Here is a 13,621-nt window from a genome sequence, read left to right on the forward strand (position 1 = left end):
ACAAGCAGGTGGTCTGTGGTCTGGACCGACCCCGCCACGAGGCTCTTGGAGCAAGCGCTGAGACTAAAGACGTCCAGTTCTCTGTACTGTGAACATCAGGACCAAGCCCAGGAAGGGAGCAGATGCCATTCTGGAATGGACCATCCTACAAAGGAAGGAATGGGTGGAGGGAGAGAATAGGCAAGAATAAGAACCCACGAGTCCTTCGTCTTACACACAAGCCACCAAGGAAAAAACAAATTCCACAGGGAGGAGAAGGGAGACTTTCTCATCCCTTTTTCTTTTTTCTTTTCTTTCTCATGGTACTGAGGAGTTCATCTCTTCTTTCCTTCTTTTTCATGTGTGGATTCCATTTTCTCCTACTTTACTGTACAAACGTCTCTTAGAAATGAAGTCATGGGCAATTCTTCCTGAAATATTATGGTAGTCACAAAAACAGATAAAAAGCACACATACAAAAGGTAGTAAGGACACACAGATCATTTCTACCCTTTTCTGAGTTAAGGCCTACAATTTCATATACATATTATGTCATGTATTACATATGTATTTTACATGTCTATTATGTACTATTAATATATATTATATAATACATAAGTGTTTTTTCTTTTTCTTTCTTTTTTTGTCCTCATACTACTGGGGATTGAACTCAGAGCCTTAAGCATGCTAGGAAAGTGCTCTAACACTAAGCGACCTCTTCAGTTCCCTTTTAAATTTTACTTTGAGACAGAGGCTCACTAAGTTGCCCAATCTGGGCTCAAACTTGAGATCCTCCTGCCTCCGCTCTCAAGATGCTGGGATTATGGGCATGCACCACCAGGTCTGGCTTCCATTGTTTTCTAACCACATAAATCAATTCAATCATTCAAAGATCCAAGATCAGTGAACCCAGACATATTTGTTATAGTCATCCAGGGTGAGACAGGCACCCATCCTGAGACATTGGTCATTGTAAACTGGTGGCTGGGTTCCAAAGGTATGTGGATCCATGACAGCCATGACAGAGGCCTGACGCAGGCTGGCCCATGCTACAGGTAGCAGCACTCCATCCAAGGGTCCAAAAGTATTTTCATCTTGGTGAAGTGAGGCTTCCCTCAAGACCCAAAGAATCAACCAGAAATAACTTGAAGACAAATACATAAACCAAAGAAGGGCAATGTGTTATATATATTGTATAGTCATTTCTAAGGGCATGGGGGGGAGGGATGCTTGGGGAAAATTGCAAGGACTCACCAAAGCTTGATTATGTGCTGAGTTTTCATACTTGTTGGAGGCCCAAACACCTTAAAGGAACCTACCGACAGGAACAGACCCTGCCTTATCATTGTGGCTTTCTTAGGACTTAGATCCTGGCACATGCTGATTACCTTTGTGTCCGAGGTGTAAATGAGCTCAGTGCTGGTCCCGGAGGGTCCCCTGGGCAGCATATGCCACTTTGCTGCCTCTGTGACACTCCAGAGATGCCCTAATGGAGGTAGCTTCCCCAGTTACTTATGTGCTAGGTAGCACACCAGGCTTTCTGGGACTCATACTGATGTTTGAGCTGAAACTTGTTTGTGGCATAAATGGTTATTAAAGTGGGACTCTGAAGAATGAACCACATGATTGCATAAACCTTGTTTCCGTAGAACACCAACTAAAATTCCCTATCCTTCCTCTAAAACTTGTCTGTGTCTATTATCAGATGATAGTCCTTTGAAGAAATGCTCTGATAAACTACCTAAGGGGAACATCAGTAATTGTTTTGTGAGCTGTTTTCCTTGGAAGAAACAACCCAAAATAGGATTATGGCCTGACTTATCACCTTAATTTAGCAGCCTTGCTTCCTGCAAACCCCAACAGACCTCACCAGTGGTGTGCATGCAGCTCCAAGCTGCTCTGTGGGCGCTGATGAGGCTGCCAACACCTTTCAGGGTGACTTTGGCCACATTCTTCCTCTCCACCAGCTCCTCTCCCCAGAATTTAATATCCAATTATTCCCCGAGGTCTCTCTTATTTATTCAGCTTAAGTCATCTGATTCCCAAATGGGACACCAACCTGGACACTTTCATCTACTCCCACCCCTGAGAAACTGCACTGGTCATTTTGATACCTGAAATGCCTTTCCTGCTCCTGGCTCTCTGCCAGAGAGCCCACCTGCTCTATGGAGCTTTTCCAGAGTAACAGTCCCTGGCCTCAGTTTCATTCCTATAGTTCTGACAGCCCCATATGCACAGTGATCTTATAACTCACTCAGACCCTTAAAAAGCACCTCTGATCCATTCTGCTGTCCAAATGGAACTGTTCTGTTTCTATTTTGGACTCCATTTCCTAATTCCTTTGTAATCTCCCAGTGTCAGAAGCATGGTAAATATTCCCCAAGTGCTGCTTAAGTACTATAAGATAAGACCACAAGGAAAAGTAGGATCATCTCATATTTCAGAGCAGAGTAAAAGTTGGGCACAGACTTGCTCCTCCAAGGTTCACAAACCATGTTCACATAGACTGTAGCCTAAGTGCCCACCAGGTACCAGGCTCTGGCTTAGGCATCATGGACTTAACTTGGAATTTACTGTATGGATTTCAAGCAAAGATGATGGACTGTAATGTCTTCGAATAAATAAGAAAACATTTGGATGTGCCAGCTTTCAGAAAATGGAAAAAGAAATAGTTGTGCCAAAAGTGTTTTTTTTTTTTTTTTTTTTTTTTAAACTCCTCACTGCAACAAAAGCAAACTGGCAGCATCCTGGACAGACATCAAGTCAGATAATATGCTGTTCTTGGTACACCGTGCAGGGACAATGAATTTATAAAGCACCATGTACCCTTTGACCTCTGGAATGGCACATGATAACAAGCTACTTAAAACTCAGCCCAGAATTCACTCCTAGAGAGCTCTAGGTAAGCCTCAAAAACACCTGCATACAAGCAAATTAGATCCTATCACTGGTTTTGGCAGCACCACCAATAACACCTCAATGTGGCCAGGGAGGGCTGGGCAGCAGCCCTGACGCAACAAGGACTGAGGTCAGAAACAGAGGTCCCTACCAACAAATACCCTGGTTTTCTAGAAGTTATCCTGCTAGCCAGGATGGTATTCAGCATTATTTTGAACTTTCACATTCAGACCAAGGAAAAGAAAGTAAGTCCCCAAATGCTAGAACCTATTTCTCAGCCAATTAAGACTATTGATTGGAGAAGCCTGAACTTCAGCTCTCCTGAAAGGTACTTCAGGAAGAGTGTAAAATCCAAAGTGGTGTCAATATTTAGACACATCTAAAGAGGTCTGCGTCTCTTCTCTCAAGTCTGCATTGTGCTAGGAAAGGACAACCTGTGGAGCAGAGCCAGCAACCAGGCTCCTTCCCAGACTGAAAGGCTAAAGGTGGTAGAAAACACAAGTCACATTTATGAGGACAGAGACGTGATGCTCAACCCCAATTTACACAGGGCTGACACCCTCAATCACAACTTGGATGCACACAAAAGATGAGTAACTGTAAGAAACAGCCTGTCCATCTAGAAATGCCTTGTTGGCTTTATTGTTTCTGTGTCTTGCCTAGAAGTCTATCTGGAAGCCCAGTTAGCGTGGTGGTGGGGACACCTCATACCCTGGGGAACCACAGAGAAAGATGCCCAGTTTCTCAGCAAAGGAAATGGGCTGGAATGAGGAAGTAATTGCTGATACAAGGGCAGAATAGCAAATACTTCCCAGATCCCTAGGAGGCACTGCCAGCCTGGTGGTGGAGAGGTGCTAGGCAGGTGAGAGACAACAGGCACAGGCTGTAGACCTGAAGAGTGCTCAGGAAGATGGGCCTGGAGCCAGGAAAGCCAGGCCCCACCTAGAAGCCCATATGGCCAACAGCAGGGGTCAGCAAGGCTCACAGAATTCTGGAGATGGAACGGGAGACCTTCAGGATGGCTAGACTAGTCCTTATTCTACAGGGGCAAAGAACTAGTCAGCATCTTCTTCAAGGTCAGGAAACTACTGAATGGAAGAACTGGAGCCAGAATCCAAGCCTCACATCTTAAAAGACAAGGAAACAAATGTTATCACACTTTAGCTAATTGTATCAATTCCTTCCCATGTTTGCAAAGATACATTTTGACTCTGAGTGATTGAGTCTCACACAGAAGGGCAGGGCAGAAGAGTCCACTGTGGGCAAGTGCCCAGACTGGAGCCAGACTGTCTGGGTTTTAGTCCTGGCAGCTCTGCCACTTACTATGTGACCTTGACCAGGTTATTTCACAGTGCCTCAACTCCCTCACTATCCACCAGAGGTAATAGCGTTACCCACCTCATGGGGTTATGAAACCTACTAAATGAGTCAACACATGCAAAGTGCAGTGCCTGGCACAAAATAAATGCTATATAAAAGGTAAAAAGATTTCTTTTTCTTTTTTAGGAAAGAAATGATTTTTATATGGCTCTTCCCTAGCACACCTGCTCCCCAGACCCTAATTCATCTTAGTCACAGGTTACCACTTTACCTGCAAAATCTGGAACTAATGCTTCGAAAAAGTCACACCTGTCTCCTAATCCATTTGGGCCCAACCCAGTCTGATATAGAGCTAAACTGGCCAAAGTAGCAGAAAGGCCCTGAATCAAGTGCTGTTTAACTACTGGCCAGCCTGCCTATCTGAACTTCCACTTCCAAACGCTGAATTATCATGTTACCTCTTTTGACCCCACCTCCTACCTTTTTGGACCACCTCCTCTCTTGAGCCTCTACATCTGCTTCTTGACCCTCATCATGTGTTCCGGTCTTCGAAACCTGCAGATGTACCAAGTCTTGAAGCCTCACAAAGCTGCTGGTCCCATCTGCACTCCTTGGCCAATCTTCTATGTCATTCTCATCAGCAACTAGATTCCTTCATCCCTTATCTCTCCACTGTCTTCCATGGAAAGACACGTCATCTCTCCTAGGTGCCAAACTTGATAAATAAAGCCACAAAAACAACTGATGGCCTCTACCACAGACCTAACCTACCCATCTTTCACTGCGAACTGAAAGTCTGCCACATTCCCATGGAGCCCAGCCCTAGTCCACTCCCCTCTAGCACTGCCTGTTACCATGGCTTTTGCATCAGTACTCACTGAAAAGCCCAGGCCACCAAGTAATCTGTGTGGCAAGCACAGATTGTGGACTAGGTTTGCACATACGGTTCCTCCCTAGCACACTTGCTCCGCAGTAAACTTTGGCATGTGTTTGAACTCCTGGGGAGCCTGTTCAAACGCAGCCTCTGATTCAGCAGGTTGGATTGAGCCCTGAGAATCCACCAGGGACTATGATGCTGTTGGTCCCCAGACCACACTAGGAATTTACATTCATTGTTTAATGTTTTCATTTGACTAGAAATATTATTTTTAATCTTCATGACAATCCTCAAGAGAGGTATTCTTCCCATTTCACAGAGGTCATAAGTGAGGTTCAAAGAGGTGGAAAATCCTGTCAAGATTCACACTGCTGGAAGGCAGGATTCAAGCAGAAGGCCAATTCCAGAACCAAAGTCCTATTTTTTCTTTATATATTTCATTGCAGAGTTGGGATGGGAGTGGGAGGAACATAAAGAATAGAAACACTTAAAAAAAAAAAAAAAGAAATGTTTTTTTTTAAACACACATGTAATCATTTATCTATAATACAAATTACTGAAGTCTTCCTAGCTGATGTGGATGGGAAGAAGATGGATAATCAAACAGGACAGAGTCCTGGTGCTGGAGACTCTGCCCAACCGCAGAGACCTAAAAGCAACTATCAGGGAGTAAGCTAATTCCACTAATCCACATGGAAGATGACAGCCAGGGAGGTCCTGGGGTCAACTTTAAAGGTGTGCCAGGAGGAAGCAGACATTCAGATGACCACTACCAAGCATGTCTGGGACTGCAGGACCACTGGGCTGACGGCACTGTGGCATGTGCACTGCACACCACACTGTTCCCTCCAAATCACCCCTCCACCTCTCCCTTCCCTCTTCTCAGATCCTCCAAGACCAAAGCCTCTATTTGAGCTCTTGTCCCACTATCCCCTTTCTCTAGAGTATACCCACATCCAGCAGCCATCCAGCCTGTCCCTCCACTAGACTCTAGTGGACTCCCACTCCACTACAGTGGCCCTTGCTCAGGCAGGAGTCTCTTGGACCCTGTCCACGTCAGTCTGCTCCTGCGGTGCCCCCAAGCTACCACCCTCACCATGGTCTTCTACTTGCAGCACTTGAAAATGGGTGACAGTCTCTGACTCAGAGTTCCATCCCCACCCCCACTTATTCCTGAGCTAGTGTGATGTTCCTTCCTCCTCTACTATTTGCTTGAACCTCAGTGTCCAAATCCAAGAGGTCTTCTCTGCATTTACCCTTTGGGTTTTCCAGCAGCATGTGGCCAACCTCTCTTTAGCAAGTCCACTCCCCACCATCTCTGCTTGGCTTTCCGCAGGGTGCTCTCCTGGCTCTCTTCTCGCCCCTCTGACTATTCCTTGCAGAACTTGCCCACCCAGTTCCTATCTCCTAATGATGGCATTCCCAAGAATCTTCCCTCAACCCTTGTTTCAGCCATCCTCTTTCTGAAGATGGCCCCCAGCACACATCCAGCATCTGGTCCCACCCTTCAAGGGCAGATCTGAGTCTGCTCTGCTCTGTTCACTGCAGAATTCCCAACACTCGGAACAGTGCTTGGCCCATAGTCGTAGGCACTGGCCCAGTAACTGCTGAATGGATAGATGAGCGGTTCACACTGCCACTAAGCTTCTCAGCTTCCACCTTCAGTCCATCCCAAGGTAGGGTTCACCCAGTGAAAGAGACAACTGCCAACCTTCATCAATCACAGCACATGCAGGCAGTCATACTACCTGTACAGCTCCCTGGGTAACTAACTTTCAGATTTAGAGGCTGCCTCTGACTCCTGGGCTCTAGGAGCTGAAGGTATAGTCTAATGATATACCTGTAACCTACCTGAATCCCATGGGGCATCCTTTACCACAGCCAACAAGCAGGAAAGCGCTGGCCGAGCCCAGCTCTAAATAAGAATGAGGAAGAGCCATTCTTAGAACATCCGTGGCTTGGTGTTACTTTTAAGGTCTGAGAAGTAACCCGTCTGACTGAAAGCTGCCTCTATTTCAATAGGATTCAACTCTTCTCCTCACTGTTTGGAGCCAAATTCATCCAGGACAGAACAGCACTAGCCACAGTACTCCACTCTACTTCCCCAAAACAGTCCAAGTGATGAAAATGCTCTTGTGATCTAGTTGCTTTAAAAGGTGTGAAGCCCGGTTCATCATACTTAAACTTCAATCATGACATTCAGTGACTTTACAATCTATCACAAACACTTGGAGAAATAAGCATTCGAAGAACAAACACACACACTGTGCCATTATCTCTTGTCTACTGGAAATCACACTGCCGGTAGGCGACAGCATTAACCACTGGGTCTAATTCTGTTGCTTCCCAAAGACTACAGTTGGTGTGGAGAAAAATATTCCAAAATCTAAAAAAACCACTGACTGTGCCAACTGCAGCACATCGCCTTTTCCAAAAGATAAATTATGAAGAATTTTTGCCAGTGCAAGTTATTTTCCCAAAGCAGAGTCAAATGGCCTTGCAACCCTGCCTTAAGAAACCAATGCAATTAAACTGAATAGCTATGAACTGCCCCTGACAGCTTCCCCCTCAACTTCATTTGATAAAGTGAGATGCAGACACACACCAACAGACAAGCCCACACCTTATTTAACTGCCAGACACAGTGCCAATATGAAAATGTGCATTCAATCTATGGGGGGAAATCAGCCCAGCAGCCCATCACTAAAACAAAATAGCCATATAAACGCCGACTAGCCCGACTGCCTTGTAAGGAATGATCACTGACAACCAGAGATCCTATTCAGCAGGCTAAAAAGAATAATTATAGCCAGGGCAGGCATTAATCAGCTTGGCAGATACAGGAATTCTGTTAACAAGGCTAAAATGAGTGCCAAGGAATCTCTGAAGGCCACAGCACTTCAAAGACTGAGAAGCTGGATGCATTCACTAGGGTTCTCCTGTGAGCCCTCTTTCTCCTGCCATGCTTCCTTTTCTCAGAGCAGGTGTAGTGACCTGCTAGAGGTTGCAGGTATGGCACCCAAGAGGTGCATGCTGGCACTGCCACTTCCTTCGGGAACTGCCTGATCACCCCAGATCTTAGTTTTAGTTGCATTCTTGCTTGCAAACCACTATCATCCTTTTTTGCCTACATTAATCTCTAGCAATACACGGCACAAGGTTGTGTGAACATGGATCAGCTTCTCCTTCACAGAGACAGAGTAGGATCCTGAGATCAAATTCTGGCTCTGCTGTATCGTTTTATGCAATTGGGCAAGTTATTTAACTTTTTCTAGGCATTGGTTTCCTCATCTAAAATAAGGAGAAAATAATGTTCACTTTTTGCAAATTTGTTGCTGTGAAAAAATAAGTGACAGAATATATACGTAAGAGCCCAACACTTGATATGCAGTTTATAACTTACCTATTATTATCTGGGGCCTCCTAGGTGCAGTCCTATCCAGAAGCTATGGGAAAAGAAAAGGGCTGGGGATGAGGCTCAGTGGTAGAGAACAAGGCCCTGGGCTTAATCCTCAGCATTGAAAAAAAAAAAAAAAATCAGTGTACAGAGATATAACACACATATGTTATACAAAAGTGTCTATGGCTAGGCAGGATGAGTGCGTTTCTCATTTTATATCCCTTATAACTGACACAGCGACAGCGAGCTATCCCCCTAAATTCGTTCCTCCTTTCTCCCCCAGTAGCTGGCATATGGCTGCCAGGCTTCTCCACATCTCCCAGCTTCCCTTGCAGCTAGTGTGAGATGGAACTAAATTCCTTCCCACAGAATATATGCAGAAATGATGGTGCCATTTCCAAGCTTGGCCCATGAAGCGGCCACATATTCTACTACATGCTGTTTCCTTTGTGGGACCACAGTAGTGATGAAATCATGGGCTGGAGATAGCAGAACTGCCACCAGCCTGGTGCCACAACAACTGTGTGGAACAGAGTCCCCCCGAAGCCTACTCTCTGAAGCATCCTGTGGACACTGTTATAGAAGACACACTGTTTGAACGTCTAATCTTTGAGTTTATTTGGTAGAGCAGTTTAGTTTTCCTAACTAATATAATACTCTCCTGTAGTATTTGAATTTTAAAATATAGATGTAATGTTTTTTGTCATTTTAAAAAATATTTCAATGGATTTGCTGAAAAAAAAACAAATAAAATTTAAATAGACATGAACAGAATTCCCGTCCACAATCTCCAGCCCTTCCCCCCTCCAATTCACACTGTATACTAGTTGAGGATTTATCCTCCTCAAACATCATCCCCCTGTTGCGTTAATCTCACCTGGCAAACTTTTAATGGCTACTCATATCCACAGATAAAAAGATATATCTATGGGGCTGGGATTGTGGCTCAGAGGTAGAGTGCTCACCTAGCACCCATGACGCACTGGGTTCAATCCTCAGCACCACATAAAAATAAAATAAAGGTATGTGTCCACCTATTACTAAAAAGATAAATATAAAGACATATCTATTCATATATATTCAGTTGGCCAATATTTATCAAGAACCCACTATGTGTTATATGCCCTATTAGTAATAGGACAGAACAGTGAGCAAGACCACATGGTCCCTGCCCCTAGGGGATATAATTAGGGTAGGGATTTAGACAGGGGACAGACAGTTACAACCAGTGAAATAACACAGGCTGCCTGGCAGCACCCAGGAGCCAATAAATCCACCCCTTACAACCTAGTCTTCTCAGCACAGTAAGCAAAGCCTCCAGCATCTACCCCAAACCCATCTTACAATTTACTTCCCCTTTTTCCTAATCCTCCAGAACCTCATTACATGGAACTCATGCGCCGCTTCTGAGTGAATCATGCACTTTCACTCATCCACTCTTTACGCTTTTCCCCAGAGCCCAGAATGCTCTTCTATCCTTTCTTTCAAAATTCTAATTATCCTCAAGGCTCAGCTCAAATGTCACCTCTTCAGCAAAAGCAACCCCAACCCCCAAGTCAAAATTAATCATCCTCTTCCTTGCTTCCTACCAGCACTTGGTTTCTACTGGGGCATCTCATTCTGTCTGGTAGTTAGTTGTTTTATCATCTGTGCACTCCCCCCGCAGCCCACCAACCACTCACTCAGTGAGAAGCTGTCTTGGTTATTTGTCTGGGACACCCAGTACTGAACACACTATTATAGACAAAGGGAGCACTCAAGAGATGCCAAGCTGGACGGATGGACAAGACAACTCAGACACAGTGAAGAGAAGTGAACAGCTGCCACAGGAAGCTGAGTGGTACTGGTGAGGTCCTGCTAAGGTAGGCTTCGCTGGGAAAGCTTCATGGAAGAAGTGAGTTTCAAGCAAAAAAAGGAGATACATAAACAAGATATTCTATATATCCTATGCAAAGAAGAGCAAATGAGTCACTTAGAATGACATGTCTGAACCAGAGAGAAGACCGGAGGGGAGAGAACACAAGGGTCAGCCCCTCCCTAGCAGAAAATCATAAGGAAATGAAGAGAAAAAGTGGATTAAAAAAAAAAAGATCTTTTAGGAAAACAATGAACTTAGAAGGGAGGCTGGGGGGAAAGGATGTCAGAAATTACCTAGGTGGGAACCTCCAGGACCTGGACTAAAACTGTGGTTAGAGAAACCAGAAGGATAGGAAGCAGCTTGATCCTGTGCTACAGGAAAAAAAAAATAATAATAATAATGAGAGATAGTGTGAAGGTGAAGGTCACAGAGAACAGTGACACCAAGATTCTATGAAGGCTGCAACACTGGAGGAAGATGATTGTGCTTATCAATGTATTACATTTCAGGATAAGTACAGGGCTAGAAAGGTGTTAAAAAAACCTTTCCAGAGGTCAAGCTGAGACCAAAGCACAGGAAATACTGAGAGTCAGAGTTGACAGGTGGAACACCAACAGTTCAGAGAACCATTGGCAAAAAGGCATTGGCTAGAGACACCACAAATTCCTGGAGTAGTTAACATGAGACACCTAACCAGGGCAGGATAAACTAGGGTACAATCAAGATTTCCCAAAGCTCTGCTTTCCCACTTACATTTTATTTTTGCCAGTCTCTTTCTGCCCACTCTCCCTTTTTCTCCCATGCCCCAGTTACTCAAAGGCATTCTTTTCAAACTTTCTACCTCACCGCACCCTTTTGACTGATGTGCGAGCTGTGAACTGCCCAACTCTAGGGAGAGTCGTTCACATAAACTATGATGAACAGGAGCTCCTAGAGTAGTGCAGTGTATCTCATGTGCAGCCATGGGTCATGGCCCTGCTTGACAGCAGACACATAAGTCAATTAAACTGTGTGAACTATGGCCAGCAATGTGCAACAAATGTGGAACTTACAAGGGAACCAGAGTGCAGGAAAGATTAAAAGCACCAGGATGGTGAACCACAGGGGAGATGCTACAAAACTAAGAGGAAGATCCAGAAGCTTCCTGAAGATGGGTTGCATCTCAAGCAATGTGGCTGGATGAGCTCTCTGAGGGAGTGAGTTTGAGAAAACACCTCCCAGGTGGAGGAAGAACACAAAAGCAGCTAGAAAGTCTGGCTTACTGGCTGCAGCAATCAGGGGGCTGGGCCCTAGGGCCAGCAGGAGGGAAGTGGTGTGGAAGGCCATCACTGGGACCCTCTGCATAAAATACACAGTAGTCACTTAACCCTGCAGTGCAGATGGGGCCTGGCTGGGGACAGACAGCACCACGTGCTCTGCAAAGATTCAGATCTGACTTCTCTAGGGGATTGGCAGAGAACCTGTGACCAGGTCTCAGGATTCAGCTTGTCCTGGTTGACACATATATAGTGACCCCAAAAATATCAAAGCATTTAAGGGCCCGCCCTCCAGTACCTTGGTGGACACTTAACAAACATATTCCCTTAGCTGGTTAAGATCATCATGTGTATCTATGTGGAGATGGTGACTGTGTATAGACTGAATGGAAAATGGAGAGAGAAAAAAAAAATTCATGAATGATTCCTTCAGTGGGGGGAGGGAGGGCGCTGGTCCATCAAGAGCCACCGCGGGTTTCCAGAAGGTGAAAAGCTAGGGACAGTGGGGGTGGGGGGGTGGGGGGCAAAGTAACAGGTAGAAAAAGTTGGAAAAGCTAGGCACTTGGGTCTTTGTGTATAAACGTGAGGCTAGGCAGCTTCAAGAAAAGCTAAGACAAGACTGAGGCAGGAGATTCAGCCACGACAAAAATGACGGCAGGGACCGCACACCGATTGTCATTGTAACGCTCTGGGCCATCCCGTGACCTTCGTGGAAGGAAGTTGCTGGATTCTCTCGCTTCCCTGGAAAGGCTACCCAGCGAGGGCTCGCGCGTGTGAAGAGCAATCGGCCAGGGGCGGCTATGGCGGGGCGTATCAAAGGCTCACATTTCCGCTCTCAGGCTGGGGACGCGGGCCGGGACCGCGGGCACCTTCCGGGGCCGGGAGTTCAAGGTGAGCCGGGCTCCCGGCGGCCAACAGGTAGAGAGAGCTGGGGGACCGCGGGCCACCGGCCACTCCCCCGGCACATGTGGGGGGCGAGGCTCGGCCTGGCGGAGAGGCTCTTTGCACCCCGCGCGGGGCCGGGCCGCTGGGCACCGGGCTCGGGGCGGCCCCGCAGCCGCTCCCCGCCCGGGCCGCCCGCGCACCCGGGTCTCCCGGGAGCTGCCAGGGCACCCTCTGCGCCCCAGGCCGCGCGCTGCAGCCGCGCCCCGCCGATCCCCACGGGGCCCCGCCGGTGCCCCGCGTCCCGCCGAGCCCCACGCTCACTTACCCAGCGACAGGAGCGCCAGCAGCAGCGGCCTCGGCGCCAGGCGCCCCATGCTCGCAGGGCGGGAGCGAGTCTCCCCCTCCTCCTCCTTCCCCGCCGCCTCTCCTCCTCCTCCTCCTCCAGCTCCGGCTGCTCCAGAGTCAGCGCTCCTCCGCTGGGCCGCGCGCCTGCTCCGCTCTCCTCGCGAGCCGAGAAATCCCAGCGCTGGGGCGTACGTGCGCCCCTGGCTCGGCTCGCTCCCTCCCGCCTCCTTCCTTCCCTCCCTCCGCCAGACGGCCGGCCCCGGGAGCTGGCCCCGCCGATCCCAGTGTACAGCCCCGACCGCTTCCCGAAAGCCAAAGGGAAGGACCGCAGCGCCCGCCCGCGCCTCCCATCCGGCGCTTTGCCAGCAACAAACACAAACTTTCCCAAGCCCCTCCCCGCTCCAGGTAACGGAGGAGACGCCGGGGCCACCCGCTTAAAGGGGAGGCGACGGCGGAGCCCACCCAGCCCTCCCCTCGGGCCCCCACCCCATGAGAAACTTTCCTCCGACCTTTTAAAGTTGGCCTGGGAAGACTCGTCTGGAAATCCCATCGGTTTGGCCCTATCCCGGGACGCCCCGAGTTCTCCACTTAGGAGTCACCCACGCGTGTCTGCTAGTCCCTCTGCCAACAGCGCGCACGTTTTCCTTCTCCTCCCGAGCTAAGCACCCCACCAGCCTGCTGCTTGGCCCTGGTTAACATGATTCATATAAGGCTGAAAGAGTTGTAAGGACTTTAAGGGTCATGGATTCCAACCTTCTTTATGGAACAGAGACTTGATGTGTTTGGGTGACTTATCCAAAGAT

The 13,621-nt window shown here is 47.5% G+C and overlaps 1 protein-coding gene across 1 annotated transcript in view; it reads right to left on the reverse strand.

Moving 5' to 3' along the window:
• The window catches only part of Ptgfrn (prostaglandin F2 receptor inhibitor), a 73,047-nt gene extending 60,117 nt beyond the window's left edge, over window positions 1–12,930 (reverse strand). Inside the window, exon 1 of the mRNA XM_046458297.2 lies at window positions 12,799–12,930. Within this exon, the coding sequence (XP_046314253.1) occupies window positions 12,799–12,847 (49 nt within the window). The 5' untranslated portion in view covers window positions 12,848–12,930. The remainder of the gene's footprint in view (window positions 1–12,798) is intronic.
• Window positions 12,931–13,621: the final 691 nt, after the last annotated feature.

The sequence above is a fragment of the Marmota monax genome, unplaced genomic scaffold (genome assembly GCF_021218885.2).
Source record: "Marmota monax isolate L192 unplaced genomic scaffold, Marmota_monax_Labrador192_F-V1.1 WCK01_AAM20220418_F8-fsc00087, whole genome shotgun sequence".
NCBI lineage: Eukaryota > Metazoa > Chordata > Mammalia > Rodentia > Sciuridae > Marmota > Marmota monax.